Source organism: Pyrgilauda ruficollis, unplaced genomic scaffold (assembly GCF_017590135.1).
Source record: "Pyrgilauda ruficollis isolate IOZ18807 unplaced genomic scaffold, ASM1759013v1 scaffold8, whole genome shotgun sequence".
Lineage (NCBI taxonomy): Eukaryota > Metazoa > Chordata > Aves > Passeriformes > Passeridae > Pyrgilauda > Pyrgilauda ruficollis.
The window spans coordinates 7626139-7643095 of NW_024529932.1; the positions used below are offsets into that span (position 1 = coordinate 7626139).

The following is a 16957-nucleotide window of genomic DNA, read 5'->3' on the forward strand; positions in this document are numbered from 1 at the left end:
AGAAATGATATGTCAGTGACAGAGGGAGCCATAGTTAACATTCTTTATTGTCAGAATTCAAGCCAAAATTAAAATTTGACATTGCTTATTTGTATGGTATAAAAACTTGCACTGATAAAGCAATAAAAGGCTGGATCAGTAATCATTGATGATTTAGGAAATTTCAGAATAGCAGTTACAGAATTCATCCACTGATTGAGAAATAAAATGTAACAGCTACCACTCAGTTTTGATCAGAGAGCATTTAAGGCTGTGTTTCTGATGCTGCCTGGGCTACAGCTTCTGTATCAGTATTGCAGAAGCACCTCCTCCTCCATTGCAGATTCCTGCAAGACCATACTGACCTGGTTTCAAAGCATGCGCCATGTGAACAACAATTCTTGCTCCAGACATTCTAGATAGAGGAAAAACAAAAGAACATAGCTTAGTTTAAAGGAAATTCTTAATTTGACCTACACAGTGATGTTGGCAGAATATAGTACCAACAAAAAATCTGAAACAATCCTTTTGTCTGCAGTCCTGTGCAGTACAAATTATGTACTGGAGCTGGAGAGGAATAAACACAAAGGTTCTTAAACATGGCATTTTTGTTTGTGTGTGTATAGCTAAAATTTCTTTGGGGAAAAGAAATCACCTCTATGTCAGCCTGTATATTACAGAGTACCTCTACAAGCAGCAAAGCTCTTTCAAAGAAGGGAACAGATCTCTCACAACCAAATCAATAATAAGGATTAAATTCAAACGTACTTATTTGCTTAAGACTTGTTTACCTAGAAGCCAATGCCTCTGTGCAGAGAAAACTCAGAGCTTATTTTGCTTACCCTATTGGATGTCCAAGAGAGACGGCTCCTCCATTAATATTTACTTTTTGTGGATCAATGCCCAGCATTTTAATATTGGCCAGCACCACAACACTGAATGCTTCGTTAATTTCCCACATTGCAATGTCTTCTTTTTTCAGGCCTGTCTCACTTAGAATCTAGAAATAATACAAAATAATTACTACTATGAAAAAATTAGGAAACTAATTAAAGAAACAACAGGTCTATTTTGAAGTCAGTGACTCAGGCTCCCCATACTCTGATTCACAAATTCACATCTAGGAACCTCTTTGTCAGATGGGAAGAAGCAAATCTGACGGACTGAACCACAAACTCGAGTTTGCACCAAAGAAGGAATGGAGAGAGCCCATGCCAAGGATGCATTTCCATCACACAACACTAAGACTGCTGCTACAGTAAGTCCATTTAAAATGACACAGTACTGCCTCACACCATACACTTCAATTTGTTTTAGAACAAGTCTACCCATGTATAACCACACTTAGCCTTTTGGGCATACAAGCTGCAGAACTTCAAAGGTGTGAACATGTCCAAAGTTGATAAAAGCAGTATAGACTGCTTCAAAATAGGTGTGAGAAATTTGTTAACTCTGAAGATCTGCAGTGTAGCCTTGGTCCTCTGTAAAACATCTGTTCTTTGTATTTATGACATCATTATAATTTCAATCCTAATTCAAGAAGACCCACTCAGAGGGGATGAACCAACAGTGGAATGCTAGGGAAGTTTGTTTTTTTCCAAAACCCACTCAGTTTTATTCTTACCTTAGGAACAGCATATGCAGGTGCAATTGGAAAGTCAATAGGATCAACAGCAGCATCCGCAAAAGCTGAAAAAAGAAAAAAATCAGAAAGGGTGTTTAAAGACCTTGTGTTTTTACCATACATTGTTTTCTTTGCTTGCAAGCAGCAAACACTGCCAAGATAGAGAAATTCTGAATACCATGGTCTATGAAATAGCTGCATCTAAAATGCAGTGCCCTAGGTAAGCCACACAATAATATTTTCTGATTTTTATTATTATATATAGAAAATTCTGTTTATGGTCAAAGGTCTGCTGGTGTAACACTTGAAATTTCAAGGACTGTACTGGGAAGATGCAGCCATAATGTCAGGTAACCAGACAGGACTCCCAGTCTGAGAGCACACTATAGGAGTATTTTCCAGGGCTCTCCTAGAGGTAAGGAAGATCATACCTACTATCCGTGCCAAAGGTTTGACTTTCAGTCTCTTGGCTGCCTCTGTAGTCATCAGCACCAAAGCAGCTGCTCCATCATTCAGAGTACTGGCATTAGCAGCTGTAACTGTTCCTAGAAAAGGAAAAACATTCCTTAGACAGAGGCGGAAGTGTTATGCAAAACAGCTCACACATATCCTGTTAAGGATTGTTTCTGCCTGAGTTCATTGAACATGAAATCTCACTCATTTGGTGAAACCTGTTGCACTGAGTTAACTAAAAAAACCTGTTTGATGAAACAAATGCAGCCACAGGTACTTGTATCCTTATCCCAGTTTAGATCCTTCCTTCCATGGCAGCTGCATTGCTGGCACTGTCACAGAATTCCAGCTCAGGAAGGGTTGTGAATAAGGGGCAGTTTTGAGTTAACCAGGAAGGTTTATCAACTACAGATTCAGGAAGCAGTGGCAACTCTGTAAAGCCACTCCAGCTGCACAGCGACAGGAGTTTACACTTGGCAGAGACCAGAGCCAACAGTGAAACTGAAACCCACCCTCTTTTTAAGGGAAATGTCCCAAACAGAGGTGTTCACTGGTTTAAGGCTCTTGGACCATCTTTTAACTCAAGTCAGTTCATGCTGTTGTGCAGCATGTTTCTTTACCTCAGCAGACATTTAAAAAGAAAAGGGCTGTTGTTGGGCATTCATGCTCTTGTGAACAGTCCTCTCCACCCTGACAAAGCATCCCTGCACTTGGCAGAAAATTAAGCAGTTCTGTTAACGATATTTACCATTTTCTTTTTGGAAAACAGCTTTCAGCTTTGGAACTTTACTGAAATCAACACGTTTGTATTCTTCATCTTCTTTCACTTCTGTATCTGGCTTCCCTGAAATTCAGATTTGGTTTAGTATTCTGTAGAACAGTTGACTAAATACTGCCTTATATAAATAACTTATTTCAGTAAAAAAGTGCAAATGCATGTAAAATGCACATCAAGAAATGTGCTTACATAAACTGAAAAAAACAGTTATTCCTTATTAAAATTTATTTAAAGCAAATCCATTTATACTTCCTAGTGGCTGAACAAAAAGGACAAAGTGCCTGTCTTTAATGTAAATTAAAACAAATAGGTGTCCTTAAGCCGTAACTAAATTCAATAGCTAACTTCCATTTAGACCAAAAAAAAATATTTTAAAAATGGTGTGCAACATTAAAGAAAAACTGAAAAACAAAAACCAGATGACAGGTCACTGACTGCTGTTGATCAGAAAGTCTTCCTAACAGAAAATTCTTGGGTGATCAAAGTTAATGTTCCTGAGAGTCACATGTTTAAACAACACAATTTGCACTGAACACAGACAACATTACATCTTTCCATAAGAAACAAAATTCATCTCATCACATCTTTCCACAATACCTTTTTTTGAAATAGTGACAGGAACTATTTCATTTTTCAGTACTCCTGACTCCCAGGCTGTTTTGCTCCTGGTGTAAGAGCCTATGGCGTAAGTGTCTTGCTCCTCTCTGGAAATAGTGAACTTCTTGGCAGTGTTCTCAGCACAGTTGCCCTTGGAGGAAAACAGGCCTGTTAGGTTTGGCATTCCTGAAGATGCACAGCACAACCATCACTGAAAAAAACCTCAACCAGCAGATTTCCAGAACTGAATGTGACTAATATTTGGTGTCCATTTCTGACTTACACAGTCATGAACAAATACTAACTTGAAATATAATAATCAGATTTAGCAAATGTTTTCTGGATCCACATTATCAAAGCCATAAAGGAACTTTCCTTATAAGGCTTTTTTTTTCAGTTAACTGCATGCAAAAGTAAGTTTAAAGTGCTTAGGACTGACATCTTCAGAGACTGAAGATCATTGTTCAGCCACAGAACCACATGTTCACATCATTTTCCTAGTGTTTTCTTTCACTCCATTATTACCTTGCCTATTCCAAAGATTACAAGAACAGGTCAACACACAGGGCCTTCAGAATCTCTAAAAACTGTAGAAATAAAATATGTATCTCTTTTTTCTAATAACTGGAATGAGATAAGTAGAATGAAACAACCTAATAATTTTATATATAGGCAAATCATGACTGTAATTATATACTCACAGTTCATTACCATCACTGTCTAAATATCCAGTGACAAAATTAAAAAAAAAAATCATTTAGTCAATGGAAAGATCTGCCCTTGAAGAGGTTTTGTTCCACCTCTCATTTCATTAGAAAACTCAATGAATCAACACAAAACCCTTTAGTACTGTGTCCCACCAGTTCTTCAAATAAGCAAGTTCACATCTATGTAAATAATGAATTTAAAGTCTTCAAACCTCAAAGCACCAGCAACTTAGGCTATTGCCAAAACAGAGGCAAGAGTCATTTCCCAAAGCCATCCCATGGACTTTCTTGCATGTTCTCACACAGACTGTTAAGGCTTTCTAAACAACCTACATCTGCTATAAGGCAGACAAAAGGTTGGGACATAATGTCCCAATCTATTAAAACTTGGTATATTATATCCAACTGCTAGAACTTTTCCTCACATGAGGGAACTATGAAAGCCACCCTTCAGATTCCTACAAAATCCTCACATTCAAAATCCATTTTAGCTGAAACGTGGGAATGAATTTCAACATTCCCACATAGCCTAAGCACTAGAGTGCAAAAAGAATAAATCATACACAAGTGAGGTCTGTACTAAATCTGTGGATCAAAGCAAATATTCTTCGTGACATGTTTTCCTGTGTCCCAGCAAGAACACCAACTGATCAATCAATAATGCCCTAGAGCTGTGAATTACCACTGGGTAAAGGTCAGAAATATTCATAAGCTGAAAGTAGCCATTCTCTTTTTAAACTTTTCTTCCCTGGTGATTGTTCTTGACTGTCTTTGAATCAGTTGTTTTCCAAACCCATCCTAAGTTTGCCCAGTTTAAGTTACCCTGCTGGTGAGTAGGCACAGCAGCTGACTCAACCTTCCCACCGGAGATACGAGAGATGTACTCTGGGGGAGGGAAAAGCATGAGCCTGCTGGATTCTTCAGAGCAGATATCTTCAAAGACACCAAGCAACTTGATTGCTCCCTCCTTCAGATGGTGCAACCAGCAGTCAGTAGCAGAATTAATTTTTCTCTTAATCCTTGCTTTAGGCTATTCAGACTGCAGAGACAGGTAATTACAAACTCCTGTGCTATTTTGTTCTTCTCTCCACTCCCTCCATTACAGCTACTGCAGGAAACCTGGAAATGGAAGACGACTTCCTCCTCATATTCAGGCTTGCTAGATGAAGCAGTTTCATAACAACTATAAGCAAGCTTTCCAGATCTGCATCAGGTCCATCCATGGTTGATACATAAGCACTCTGCAGGAATGTTTACCATATGGATATGGTTGTAAGCATCTGTCAGCCCATCTTTTACTATCAGGTCTTCCAGCTTTACTCCTCCATAAGGTGTTGCCCCTCTGCTCATCGTGTAGGGAACATTGGACATGCTCTCCATTCCACCAGCAACCATGACATCCTGCCCAAAGGAAACAAGATAAAATTAATAATCATGCAGTGTGTTCTCCATGACTTCTTGTAGGAACAGTATTAATAAAAGCTTAAGCATGTGCACTTCATACTTCTGAGAAGTCTTAGAGAAGGAGAGAAAAAAAAAAAAAACCCTTTAAGCATTTAAAAAGCAAACAACAGGAACAACTGAAGACAGGTAATCCACCCTGGCAGAAACATGACATGAAGTCATAAAGAAAAAAAAAGATAAAATTATCTGAAAAGACAGATAGATTGGAAAGGCAGTGGAGATATGGAAGCAGCAGTAGACTAGAGGAACAAGAGTCCCTGGCATTTAAATTCCATTGACTGGAAGACCTGGAGAGAGAGCCAATACAATTGTTTATATAATGGTGTACACTGACTCAAGCCACTGGGAACCATCACTGACTGTCATACCACAGATACCTCACAGCCCACAGCCAGGAAAAACAAACCAATACCAACCCCTCCATAATTAACAGCTCTGAGACTAATAACTGGCTGAGTCTCTGATTTTGCTGAGACTGGCAGCACAGCTTGTATGATTAATTCAGCTGAAAATTCCAGTTCTATTCAGAGCTCATGGCCTACATCTGTCAAACCAACCAAAGGCACAACCATTCTCATGAAGTCATCGGATATAAATGACTAAATCCAAATGTAGCTGTTTACAAAGACATGCTGGGCCTGGTTCAAAGTCTGGTGACAAGATTTCCATCAACTTCAGCAGGCCCCAGACAAAATGCTGTTTTCCGCAGGGCAAGGCCAAAGCAATAAAGCAGTTGCTTAACTCCAGTTACACTGTGATTTCCACAGAAGGGACATCAAAACTTAAACACTTGACTTTTGTTCTAAACACACACACAGAAGTATTCCTCACTTATGAGCCACTTGCTTTTAAAGCGAAAAATATACATAATTGAATTGATTATATTTTCACTTCAGAGAACCAAAGATGCTGCCAAAATGCTTTGGGTGTGGAATTAAAAACAAAACTGAAATGTCTTTCTTCACATTCACGCTTCTCCCACATTCTTTGCTGCACAGCATTTAATGGCTTACTGAAATTGATGTATTCTCCTATCCTCCCATCAAGTGACAGAACTTTTTTCCCATTGTATAGAAAATCTTGTAAGAAAGTTGACAGAGATGAGTAATTCTGTTCATCAAGCTCTGTAATGAAAAAGCTTATTCATCAACAATAAATTCTGCTTCTTCTAAAACAATAAATAAGCCTGAAAGACCTTTAGTGTACTTTTGCTTGAACATGTGTACTTAATTCATTTAAATGTTAACACTGTCTGAAATTCAAATCACCAAAAACTAAGTACATAAAAATTTCTTCACCTTTTCAAAACTGAAAGCTTGAAAATTCCCTTAATTATATTTTGGGGGCTGGACTGGTAGGTGGGGTGGGGGTAGAGCAGTAAAGAGATGAGAGAAATATCCCCCCAAACAATCCACCTTGTTTCTTCAGCTCTAAAAACATGTCTGAATTTTCCAACTATAGTATTTACTTTCTTTTCTGTTTTGAACTCAAACATACTTAAACAACTATAAAATTAGGGTTGCATAAACAAAACAAAACAAACCCTTGCTAATTAGCTTTATTATCCCAAGCCAAAACACAATCCCAAATCAAAGAGCACAGCTACTGGTAGGACAGGATCTACAACATTAACGGTGTGGTTTTTTCCACAGAACAGCACAAAATCCACATACCTGACTCCCACACATCAGGCTTTGTGCTGCCATCATGATTGATTTCATTCCTGAAGCACAGACTTTATTGACAGTTGTGGTAGGAGTGGCAATCGGCAGACCTGAGTCAAAGAAGTTTGTACAGCTGTTATTTGGAGGGTAGACTTCAGTATTTTATTGGTGTTTCAGCAATATTTCATATGGCTCCAATTTTTATCTAAGCCCAGGATGTCCAGCTTGCACTGTTTAGCCTGCCAGGGCAATTTATCTACACTTACCCATAGCTACCATCCTTCTTGGAAACCCCTGCTGTTTCTTCCCCAACAACTGACTTGTGATAAGGGGAAAGGCAAGGAAATGGAAGATCAAGGAAGGGACTCTAGAACTGTTCCTGTTCCCAAAACCCTGATCCCTGCCTCTAAGCAGCATCCAAGGCAGAAAAAGCATAAATAAGCTGCAGAATTTAGCAACTGGCAACAAGAACAGACCCCAGGCAAGGCTGGGCAGGGCTCTGAGCACCCTGATCTAATGGAAGGTGTCCTTGCCCACAGCAGGGGGGGTGGAATGAGACCTTTAAGGTCCCTTCCAGCTCAAGACACTATATAATTCTGTGAATTAAAAGAGCCATATTTATCACTTTGCCTAATATGGAAGTAGTTCCTTCTTCAAAAATGTCCGACAGATCTAAGAAAGTACACAGTTCCTCCCTGACCTACTGGCTTGCCTAGAAACATGCTAAGGTATGAAATCCCACCCACACAGAAGAAGGGAGAAGAAAATAACTTCTGCACCCCAATAACTTTCACGTTACAGCTAATATTATATAGTGAATCCTTCCACTGTCAGCTCCAGACTCCACAGGAAGATGAGTTGTACACACTCATGTGTTGAAGGAAACTCACTGACTCTTTATCCAGTAAGAATTAAGAATAATGAGACAATGAAGAAAAAAAAGTCTGTTTTGTGAAAGACTCAGAGCAGCACCCATCTTTACTGTAAAGCACTGTGGAATTACCAGCCTGGTTTCCAGAACTGTCTTCTCCAGGCTCTGCACACACTGTAGGCAGTAACATCCCACTTGCATGAGTGCAATGTGCACCCTTCACCCATCACAGGACAAAAGCATCCAGGGACTGTCCTGACAAAGGGCTGCCCACCACTCTGCTTTAACTCACAGCCAGTAGATTCCAGCCACATAAAGACAGAAAACCTTCAACCTCAGTGTAAAGAGAAGGAATACCTGCACCCAGAACTGCTTGTCTTGCTGGAGCTTGGCCTTGTCCAGCCTGCAGGACATTGCCCATATAAGCCTCTTTCACTTCTTCCGCAGGGATTCCTACAAAACAAAACTGTTTTTATTCAGGATCCTTTTGACAAAGGTTCCCATTGAAATTTTCTATCAAAAACTAATGAAACTTGCCACATCCAATCCATGTGCTAACAGAACCCAGGCCCCTGTGGGTGCATTCCAGATCTCTACCCCCATATTCATGGAGTATGGTGAACTGGCGATCCCCCCAGAAGATAATTCCCTTGTCACCCTGCAGAACAAGCTGCAGTTATTTCACTGAAGTCCACACTTCCAAGTCTCACTAATCACCTGAGAAGCTCAATTTTCATGGACAGCTAAATGCACGACACTTTTTTTTTTGTGCTAGAATTATGTCTAAAGACAGTGTTATTTGTTTAGCAAGGGCAAGCCAAGGCCACAGCAAGCTGCCACCACAGAGAAGAGGTCTGCTCTCCTGCTGCATCTCTTACAACAGCCCTGGTGTCCACATTCTTGTAGTATTAACCCTCCTCTACCCTAAAAAAACCCCACTTATTTGCTAGATCGAATCCATCAAAAGGCTGACAATGCTGTCCTTCAAATACTACGTGCCCACATAAAAAATGGGCAGGGAAAGGCAAGGCCACTGGTCTCAGCAGAAAGTAGCCTTTGCATCAGCTTAGCCATCCCAACAAACCAAATACCATGTTCAATCACATTTGGACTAGCACAGATACCCCTGGGCTACATTCTGCCCCTAGAAGCAGCACTTAATTCAGATTGAACCAAAGCCTGACAGTCAACTTTACTTAAATGGCTTTTGTGAACAGACTTAAAAATGCCATAGGAGCAAAAAATCCAGGACATTGCAGGTTTTTGTCATTACCAAGCCGTTGAAAAGACACTGAGCCACTTAAGGTTTTCTTTGTCACAGGAAAAAAATGTGTATACATACCTGCTCTGTCAATTGCTCCCTTAATTGCAATGGAACCAAGTTTAGTGGCTGGCAGTGATGAAAGAGACCCTTGGAAAGATCCAATAGGTGTCCTTACAGCACTTGCTATCACCACCTCCTAAGTGCAGAAGGACAGAGTAAAAGTCACACTCTCTCTCACAACTGCACATATTTTTTAAATGTATATACTTTTTATTATTTCATTGATGTCACAGCTTCTCTTTCACCCTGCAAGTGTTTCAGAGCACTGAAACCCGTATTAATGCACGCAGCATGGAGGGTAAACATAAGGAGATTGGTGTGCAGCTGCAGCACTACAACCTTAGGACCACAGAGCTGTGGTGAGATGGCTCACGTGGCTGGAGTGCTGCCGTGCAGGGATAAGAGCTCTCCAGGAAGGACAGGTCAAGAAGACAAGGCAAGGGGGGAGAGGAGAGGCCTTGCACTTCATGGGACAGAACAGCTGCAGTGCATTGAGCTCAGCCTTGGCACTGATGATGCTTGCAAGAATCCTGAACATCCTGGAGCAAAGGGGGACCAAAGAAAGCTGGCTGATGTTCAAAGATGACCCCCCCCCCCCCCCCAAGCTCCAGCCCAATCTGTTCCAAGGAGCAATAAATTGGGTAAAAATGCCAGGATGGCTACCAGAACTCACACACAAAAATGAACCATATGAGTGATGGAAACAGGGACTGAGAATCTGGCACACAGCCTGAGCATGCAGGGATGAGGTTATGAAAGACAAGAATTGAATCTGGAAAGGAATGTCAAAAGCAACAGGAAGGGTTCCCATGAACACCTAAGAAGCAAGGAAAAATGGGCCTCCTTGGTGACAAAGGACAAGGCTGAAGTACTGAATGTCTTCTTTCTCTTAGTCTTCAGTATTAAGACCAGCCTTCAGGAATCCCAGGCCCCAGAGAATGGGGGAAGGGTGAAGCAAGGAAGATGCACCCTTAGTGGAAGAGGAACAAGTCAGGGCAAACTGGGCATACATAAATCCATGGGTCCTAACCAGATGCCCCCATGAGTTCTGTGGGAGCTGGCAGGTGACTTTTTAAGGTCACTTTCAATAATGCTGGAATGGTCACAGCAATTATGTGTGGTGCCCAAGGACTGGAGAAAAGCCAAGCATTACTCCAATCCTCAAGAAGGGTAAGAAAGAGGACCCAGGGAACTACAGGTCAGTGAGACCCATCTCAATCCCTGGAAAGATGATGAAACAACTAATCCTAAAAAACCATTTACATTAACAAGAAAATCATCAGGAGTCATCAGCCCGGATTCACCAAGGGGAAGCCATGCTCAGACAAACTGCCAGCTTTCTACAGTGAAGTGGCTGTTTGGTGGAGGAGGGGAGAGCAGACATTGTCTACCTGGACTACAGTGAGGCTTTCACCACTGTCTCCCATAAAATCCTCACACAGAAGCTAATGAAATATGGGGTAGACAAGCAGACAGTGAGGGGGATAGAAAAGGGCAGAATGGCCAGGCTGGGCACGGTGATAGAGGTACAAAGTCTGGTTGGAGGCCAGTTACCAGTGATCAGTACTGGTCCAGTCCTGTGTAAGACCTTCTTTAATGAACTGGATGATGGTGCAGTGCACCCTCAGCAGGTTTGCTGTGACACCAAACTGGGAGGAGTGGCTGATAAACAGAGGGCTGTAGTGCCACAGAGAACTTCAACAGCAGCACCCCACCACAAATATTAATACTGCAAGGAAGGGTGCAAAGAAGGTAGGGCCAAACTCTTTTCAGAGGTGCACAGTGGGCACCAATTGACACAAAGGAGTTCCCACTGAACATCAGGAAATATTTCTCCACTGGGAGGGTGGCTGAACTCCGGCACAGATTACCCTGTGGTTGTGAAGTCTCCATCCCTGGATATATTCAAAAGCTCAGGTTTTAGCAGAACGTGTAAGCAGCAGTTTATGACACCTAGCCCTATGCTAGTAGTAAAGACAATTCACTCTTATTTTGCCTCTTAGCTGTAGTGCTACATCCACGTGTGCACCTGACAACCCTGTGAGAGCAGCATGAGAATGTGGCACCACAAAGATGCACATGCCAGACCTGTGGCTGCCCCTGACAGCTGTCAAGAAGCAGCAATGATTGCTTCCAGCTGTACTGGTTTCAGTGAAAGTTAGCCACAAAGCTTTACAGGGCCTGGTCATGAGGGCTTTTCTATTTAGACAGACAGGCAAAGAAAGAAAACACTAGAAAAAAAAATAAACATAGACAAATGATACTCCTTTAAAATTATGAAGGGCTGTCTATTACTGTAACCCCTTCTTCATGACTGACTGCAGTTACAGTAACAAACTTGTCCTCATCTTTCATGTTGTAACAGCAAGTTGCAGGATAACACAAATAATTTCAAAGGGATCAGTTGATATCAGCTGTATTTTCCCATTCTGGGCTGACAGTTACATGAAGTTTACGTCAGCTGACACACTTCTAATTTTGTCCCACACTTATCCAACCAAAATAAAAATGGCAATCTGACTTATTTCAGATTTTGCAGTAATATGTGGCTTGGGCACAAGTGACATTGTCTTTAAGCCAGTTTTTTTGGTGATGATTTTCTTAAAAATGTCATCATTAACAAACAAATCTAAAATAGCAGATAGTGCTTTATACTTACATTTAAAGTACGCTGTGATGCATAGCCACGGCTTGTATACTTCAGAGCCTGAAAAGAAGAAAGTCCTCAGAATCTCACACCAAGAAAGCCAATGCCATACTGTTTCATTATGTAATGTACCCATTTTCACAGAAGCCATTATTTCAAAAATTAGTATCTAAGAAACACTGGAAAAATATGAGAAAAAACATAACATGCCTTTGAATAGAAGTGTAGTCTAGTACAGTCTCACCATAACATCTGTGATAAAATGTTTTCTGAAAAATAAACAAATACTCCTTCAAAAACAACACCAAATTCATTTTGTTCAAGTCTGTTATGTACACCTACAGCATATATCTAAGCTAGGGGTGAGTGCTGTTATCTTGAAAAAGTTTACTAATCCCTCTGTCTGCTTCCCTGGACTTTGTTCATTCATTTCTACCATTAACTCCACTGCTTTTAAACAGTGGCAGTTTACATCTAAAACTCCCACTCCCTTGGTGTTTTATGAACAAAAATGATTTTAACAAATTCAGAACATCACACCAAGATAGGATAATAAAACAAAACCAAGAAAAAGGGATTATCTGAGCAGTCTAATTCTCCAGCCAGTAGCTTCATCTAATTAAGCAGTGCAAAGATATAAAATTATATCTGTAGGTATTGTTTTATATATTAACAGTGATCTTTCCACTTGTGGCTTAAACCACTTTCTTTAGTCATTTCCTGAGACAACATTTCAGCACACTGGAAACATCTGGCCTTCCTTCTATCTGTAATTACTAAATTACAGCTAAATAAATACTAATTTAAAAAATTGCTTAAGGACATCCCAAGAACACCACCATTTTTATAAATTAGACAATGCCTTCTGGTTGTGTCTCAACACAAAAATTTAGCCTGTTTCTCCTCTTCATTTGCTAAGCTCCAACTAACAAAAGGCTGATTTTTTTTTTTTTTTTTTTTTTTTTACTGTTCTGAATTTGTTGTTTGATTTTTGTTTTGTTTGGGGATTTTTGTCTGGTCTTCTCCCCAGCTCAAGTTATAACAGCCAGCAGGAAGTTTTAAATTAAACTTCTCCCTGAAAAAGAATTATGTCCCTTACAGGGCTTTAACAGCAGTGAGTGCCTCCAAGGCTTAGCGTCAAAAAAACAAAGCCTAACCAAGCCTAGTAAAATAAATATCTATACTACCATAAATACTCTTACTGCACAAGGCCTGGAATTTAAACTGGACTAACCAGACAACTGCTTGCCGAGTGCAGCTGGCATCTGCTAGGAGTATTCATGCTGTCGTGAAGGAAGGAGGGACCCACTTCCACAGCTGGTAAAATACAGCCTTCAGCTTTGCACATGGCACTCGGGATGCGATCCCCTCGCCCTCCTTTTCTCCCCAGCACAGCTCCCTCCCAGGCAAGGCAGGCACGGCCGGCACTGCACCCAGCAGCGCTGCAGGCACCCAGGCTTTGCGGGCAGCAGCACGCCGCTGCCCGGCTGGGAAACAACACCCGCAGGTGTACATTTGTATCTTTACACTGCTTCATTAGAGGAGTCCAACGCGAGCGCAGCCCCGGCCCGGCGGCACATCCCTACGGCGGCACATCCCTACGGCGGCACATCCCTACGGCGGCAGCCGTACCGGACAGGGCTCGGCAGCCGCGGCACTCGCGGCGCTGACAGTGGAAAAAGCCGCGCTCAGGATCGCGGATAAAGGTCCCGCCGGGCTTAGTGCGGGGCCCGGGGCTGCGGGGGCGGGAGAGGCCGCCCTTCACCCACCAGCGGCGTCACCCTTCACCCCCCCGGCCCGGGACCCGCTCCCTCCGCTCGGCTGCTTCCCGGGCCGGGGGCTCCCGCAAGGGTGAGGGGAGGGGGCGCAGCCGCCCATCCGCAGGGGCGGTATGACCTTGGCCGAGCCTTTCCAGGCCCGGCGGCGAGGCCGAGGCTGCGTAGGGAAGGAGAAGGTAAAGCTGGGCCCGCGGTGGCCTCACCCGCAGCAGCCCCGCTGCCGGCCGCCGCCCGCACAGCATCGCCCCCGCTGCCGCCGCCATGTTCCCGCCGGCGCCCCCGTCACCTTCACCGCCGCCGCCGCCCCCGCCTATAGCCGGCGGCGCCCCGCCCCCTTCCCGCTGCCATTGGCCGCGCGGCGCAGGGCTGTGCCACACCCGCCCCTGCCATTGGCTGGTGCGGAAGGCGGATGGCGGCGTCAGAGGGGCTGGCGCGTGCGGTGCCTGAGGGGCTGCTGCTGCCGCGTGCGCGGGACCTGCCCAGGCCGGGATTCCCTTGGGCTGGACACCAGACGGAATTCCTCCGCGGAAAGGGTGATTAGACACCGCAATGGGCTGCCCAGGGAGGCGGCGGAGCCACCGTCCTTGGAGGTGTTTAAAGAACGAGTGGGCGTGGCACTCAGTGCCGCGGTCTGGTTGACGCGGTGATCCCGGAGGTCTTTTCCGACCGAACGGATTCCGCGGTTCCGCAGCGCCAGGCGCGTCCCTCTCGCCGGCCGTGCTGCCGCTCGGGGGCCAGGCGGGGCAGGGGCTGCGGGGAACGGCCCGGGGCGCGGGGCGGACAGCCTGGGATGCCGCGCCGAGAAGGAAAATCACTGGTAGCGAACTGCATGGAGACAGCGTGGAAAATCCCTGCGGAAAAAGAACCAGCCCCCGGGGGTGTGTCCTCTCCGCCACCGAGGCTGCGCTCCGCCCCTCCCCGGCCCGGCCCTCGTCCGCCCGGCGCTGCAGGTTAAAGTGACCTGAGCCGCGGACATTTAACCCCGTGTCGGAAAGATCCCGCGCAGCACAAGGTCGTGGGGATGAAAGCGCCGAGTATCGCTGAGCCCGGGACGCTTTGTGTCTGGCGTGCCCTTGTGCAGCAGCTGCGTGCTGTTTTCAGAAGAGCCAGCAACTTAATTCCCCCTAAACCCCTTCCTGCCTGGCCGTGGCATAAACCCCTAACACTGTTACCTCAGAATTCAAACCTGGCCGAGAACGGTCCCGGCAGCTGCGTCCACTGATGCCAGCTCAACCCCACTGAGTCTCAGGCTGCCCATCCCGGTCCCACGGTCTTCTCTGCACTGTGCTTTCTCCCCTCACACTCTCTCGTCTCTGAACCTGGATTTGTGGACGAAGGCCAGCACAAAATCTCTACAGCTGTTTGCGAGCCTGCCAGTGCCCCTCTTCACCCTGTCTCTCCATGCACACAGCTACGCCAGGAAAAACCTGAGCCTAGCTCTTGAGCTTTGTGTCTCAAAGGAACAGTTTCAAAACACAAAGTGACTTTCTCTGAATTGTGCTGTAGCACACAGTCTAGGACAAGCGATTTTGTATTTGTTTCTGATCAGTCTCTTCTCCTCAACCACTGTTTTAGTCCCTGAAGGAGTTAGTATGTTGTTACAGTAACCCACAACTGAATGAAGCATTCCCCAGAGCTGAGGTCTACCAGTCACATAAACAAGCATTTACTTGCACCTTTCCTTCCTCTTGTACCCCAAACTAGAAAAAATGCCAAGAACCAGGCTTTGGGTATAGCACCTAGAAAGCAAGAGTATTTCAACAACCTGTTAACATCCATTTGCTACCTTGACTTTTTTTTTTTTTTTTTTTAATCTTCACATTGTACAACAAACACTTGTCAAAACTACTTCAATTGATTTTCTGTTCTGCATCTCATTCATTTCCCTGTGAGAGAGGATTTCACTTTATCTTTGCTCTCAAAAGTAAAATACTTCTTGCTTTCCATATATATCCAAAGATTCTCCAGCCATGCAGCAAGAGGCTGATTGGGACAGGCACTGGCAAGGGAAGCATTTGTACTTCTTTGCTTCCTTGACTCTCAGTAGCTGATGTTCTAAGGTGGTCTAGTCTAGACCTTTGATTTAGAGACAGTTTTCAAGTTCAAACCATACATAACACAGGAACTGATAAATATTGTCTCAGAAAAAAACTGAAGGTAAATATTGGCTCAGGAAAAACTGAAGGTTTTACTCTGAAAATACATATGTACCATATAGCAAAAACATCCAGGTTGGATGAGGATATTTTTAAGAAACGAGTAATGCTGAAAACATGCAGAACAAAACCCAGAAAGCTCTCATTTAACTTGCCTTTGCTCTTGTGGTATAAAGTTCTTTTTCAGGGATATAACCTGCTAACATTCTTTAATTTTTTCATCATCTCTTCTCACCAAGACTGAGTATAATGTACTCCATTCAAAGTCACTCACTTTTGGTGTCCAGTCACAGACTATTAAAAAGTCACTGTGCTGCTCTTGCTTAGCTCAGCAGGTGGTATTTGCTTTGGCCATGCCCCAGATCTGCAGAGGGAAGCAGCAGCTGCTGTTTGTGACTCCAGCTGTTCTTTCTTACAGGTGTTTAAGGTTGCATGCAGGAGCTGAAGCACAGTATTCAACTGAATTTCCACAGTGGATCTCCATCACTAAAATAAAATGAGGATCAAATGCCAGGCACCATGTCTACCTAGAGATGTTGAGATATCCAGGGAGTGGATCAAGAGCAAAAGTGCAGTGAGGAGCAGCTGAGGGAGCTGGGAGTGTTCAGCCTGGAGAAAAGGAGGCTCAGGGGGACCTCATCACTCTCTGCAGCTGCCTGACAGGAGGTTGTAGCCAAGGGTGGTGAGGCTGGTCTCTTCTAACAAGTTACAAAAAAATGGTCTCAAGTTGTGCCAGGGAAGGTTTAGATTGGATACTTACAGATATTAAGAAAACTTTTTTTCATGGAAGGGGTTGTCAAGCAGTAATACAGGGAAGTGATTCACCATCCCTGGACTTAGTGACTCAGGGACATGGTTTAGTGGTGCACTTGGCAGTGCTGGGACTCAAGGGTCTTTTCCAGCCTAAACAATTCT

At 43.6% G+C, this 16957-nt stretch overlaps 1 protein-coding gene across 1 annotated transcript; it reads right to left on the minus strand.

Moving 5' to 3' along the window:
- Positions 1-29: 29 nt before the first annotated feature.
- ACAT1 (acetyl-CoA acetyltransferase 1) lies at positions 30-14197 on the minus strand. Its single transcript, XM_041487192.1, has 12 exons — positions 14090-14197; positions 12121-12168; positions 9480-9597; positions 8495-8590; positions 7276-7376; positions 5396-5539; positions 3432-3582; positions 2805-2900; positions 2035-2148; positions 1604-1668; positions 822-979; positions 30-394 (listed from the first exon to the last, which is right to left on the minus strand). The coding sequence occupies exons 1-12, from the start codon at positions 14147-14149 to the stop codon at positions 274-276; spliced, it is 1272 nt and encodes a 423-aa protein (XP_041343126.1). The 5' UTR covers positions 14150-14197; the 3' UTR covers positions 30-273.
- Positions 14198-16957: the final 2760 nt, after the last annotated feature.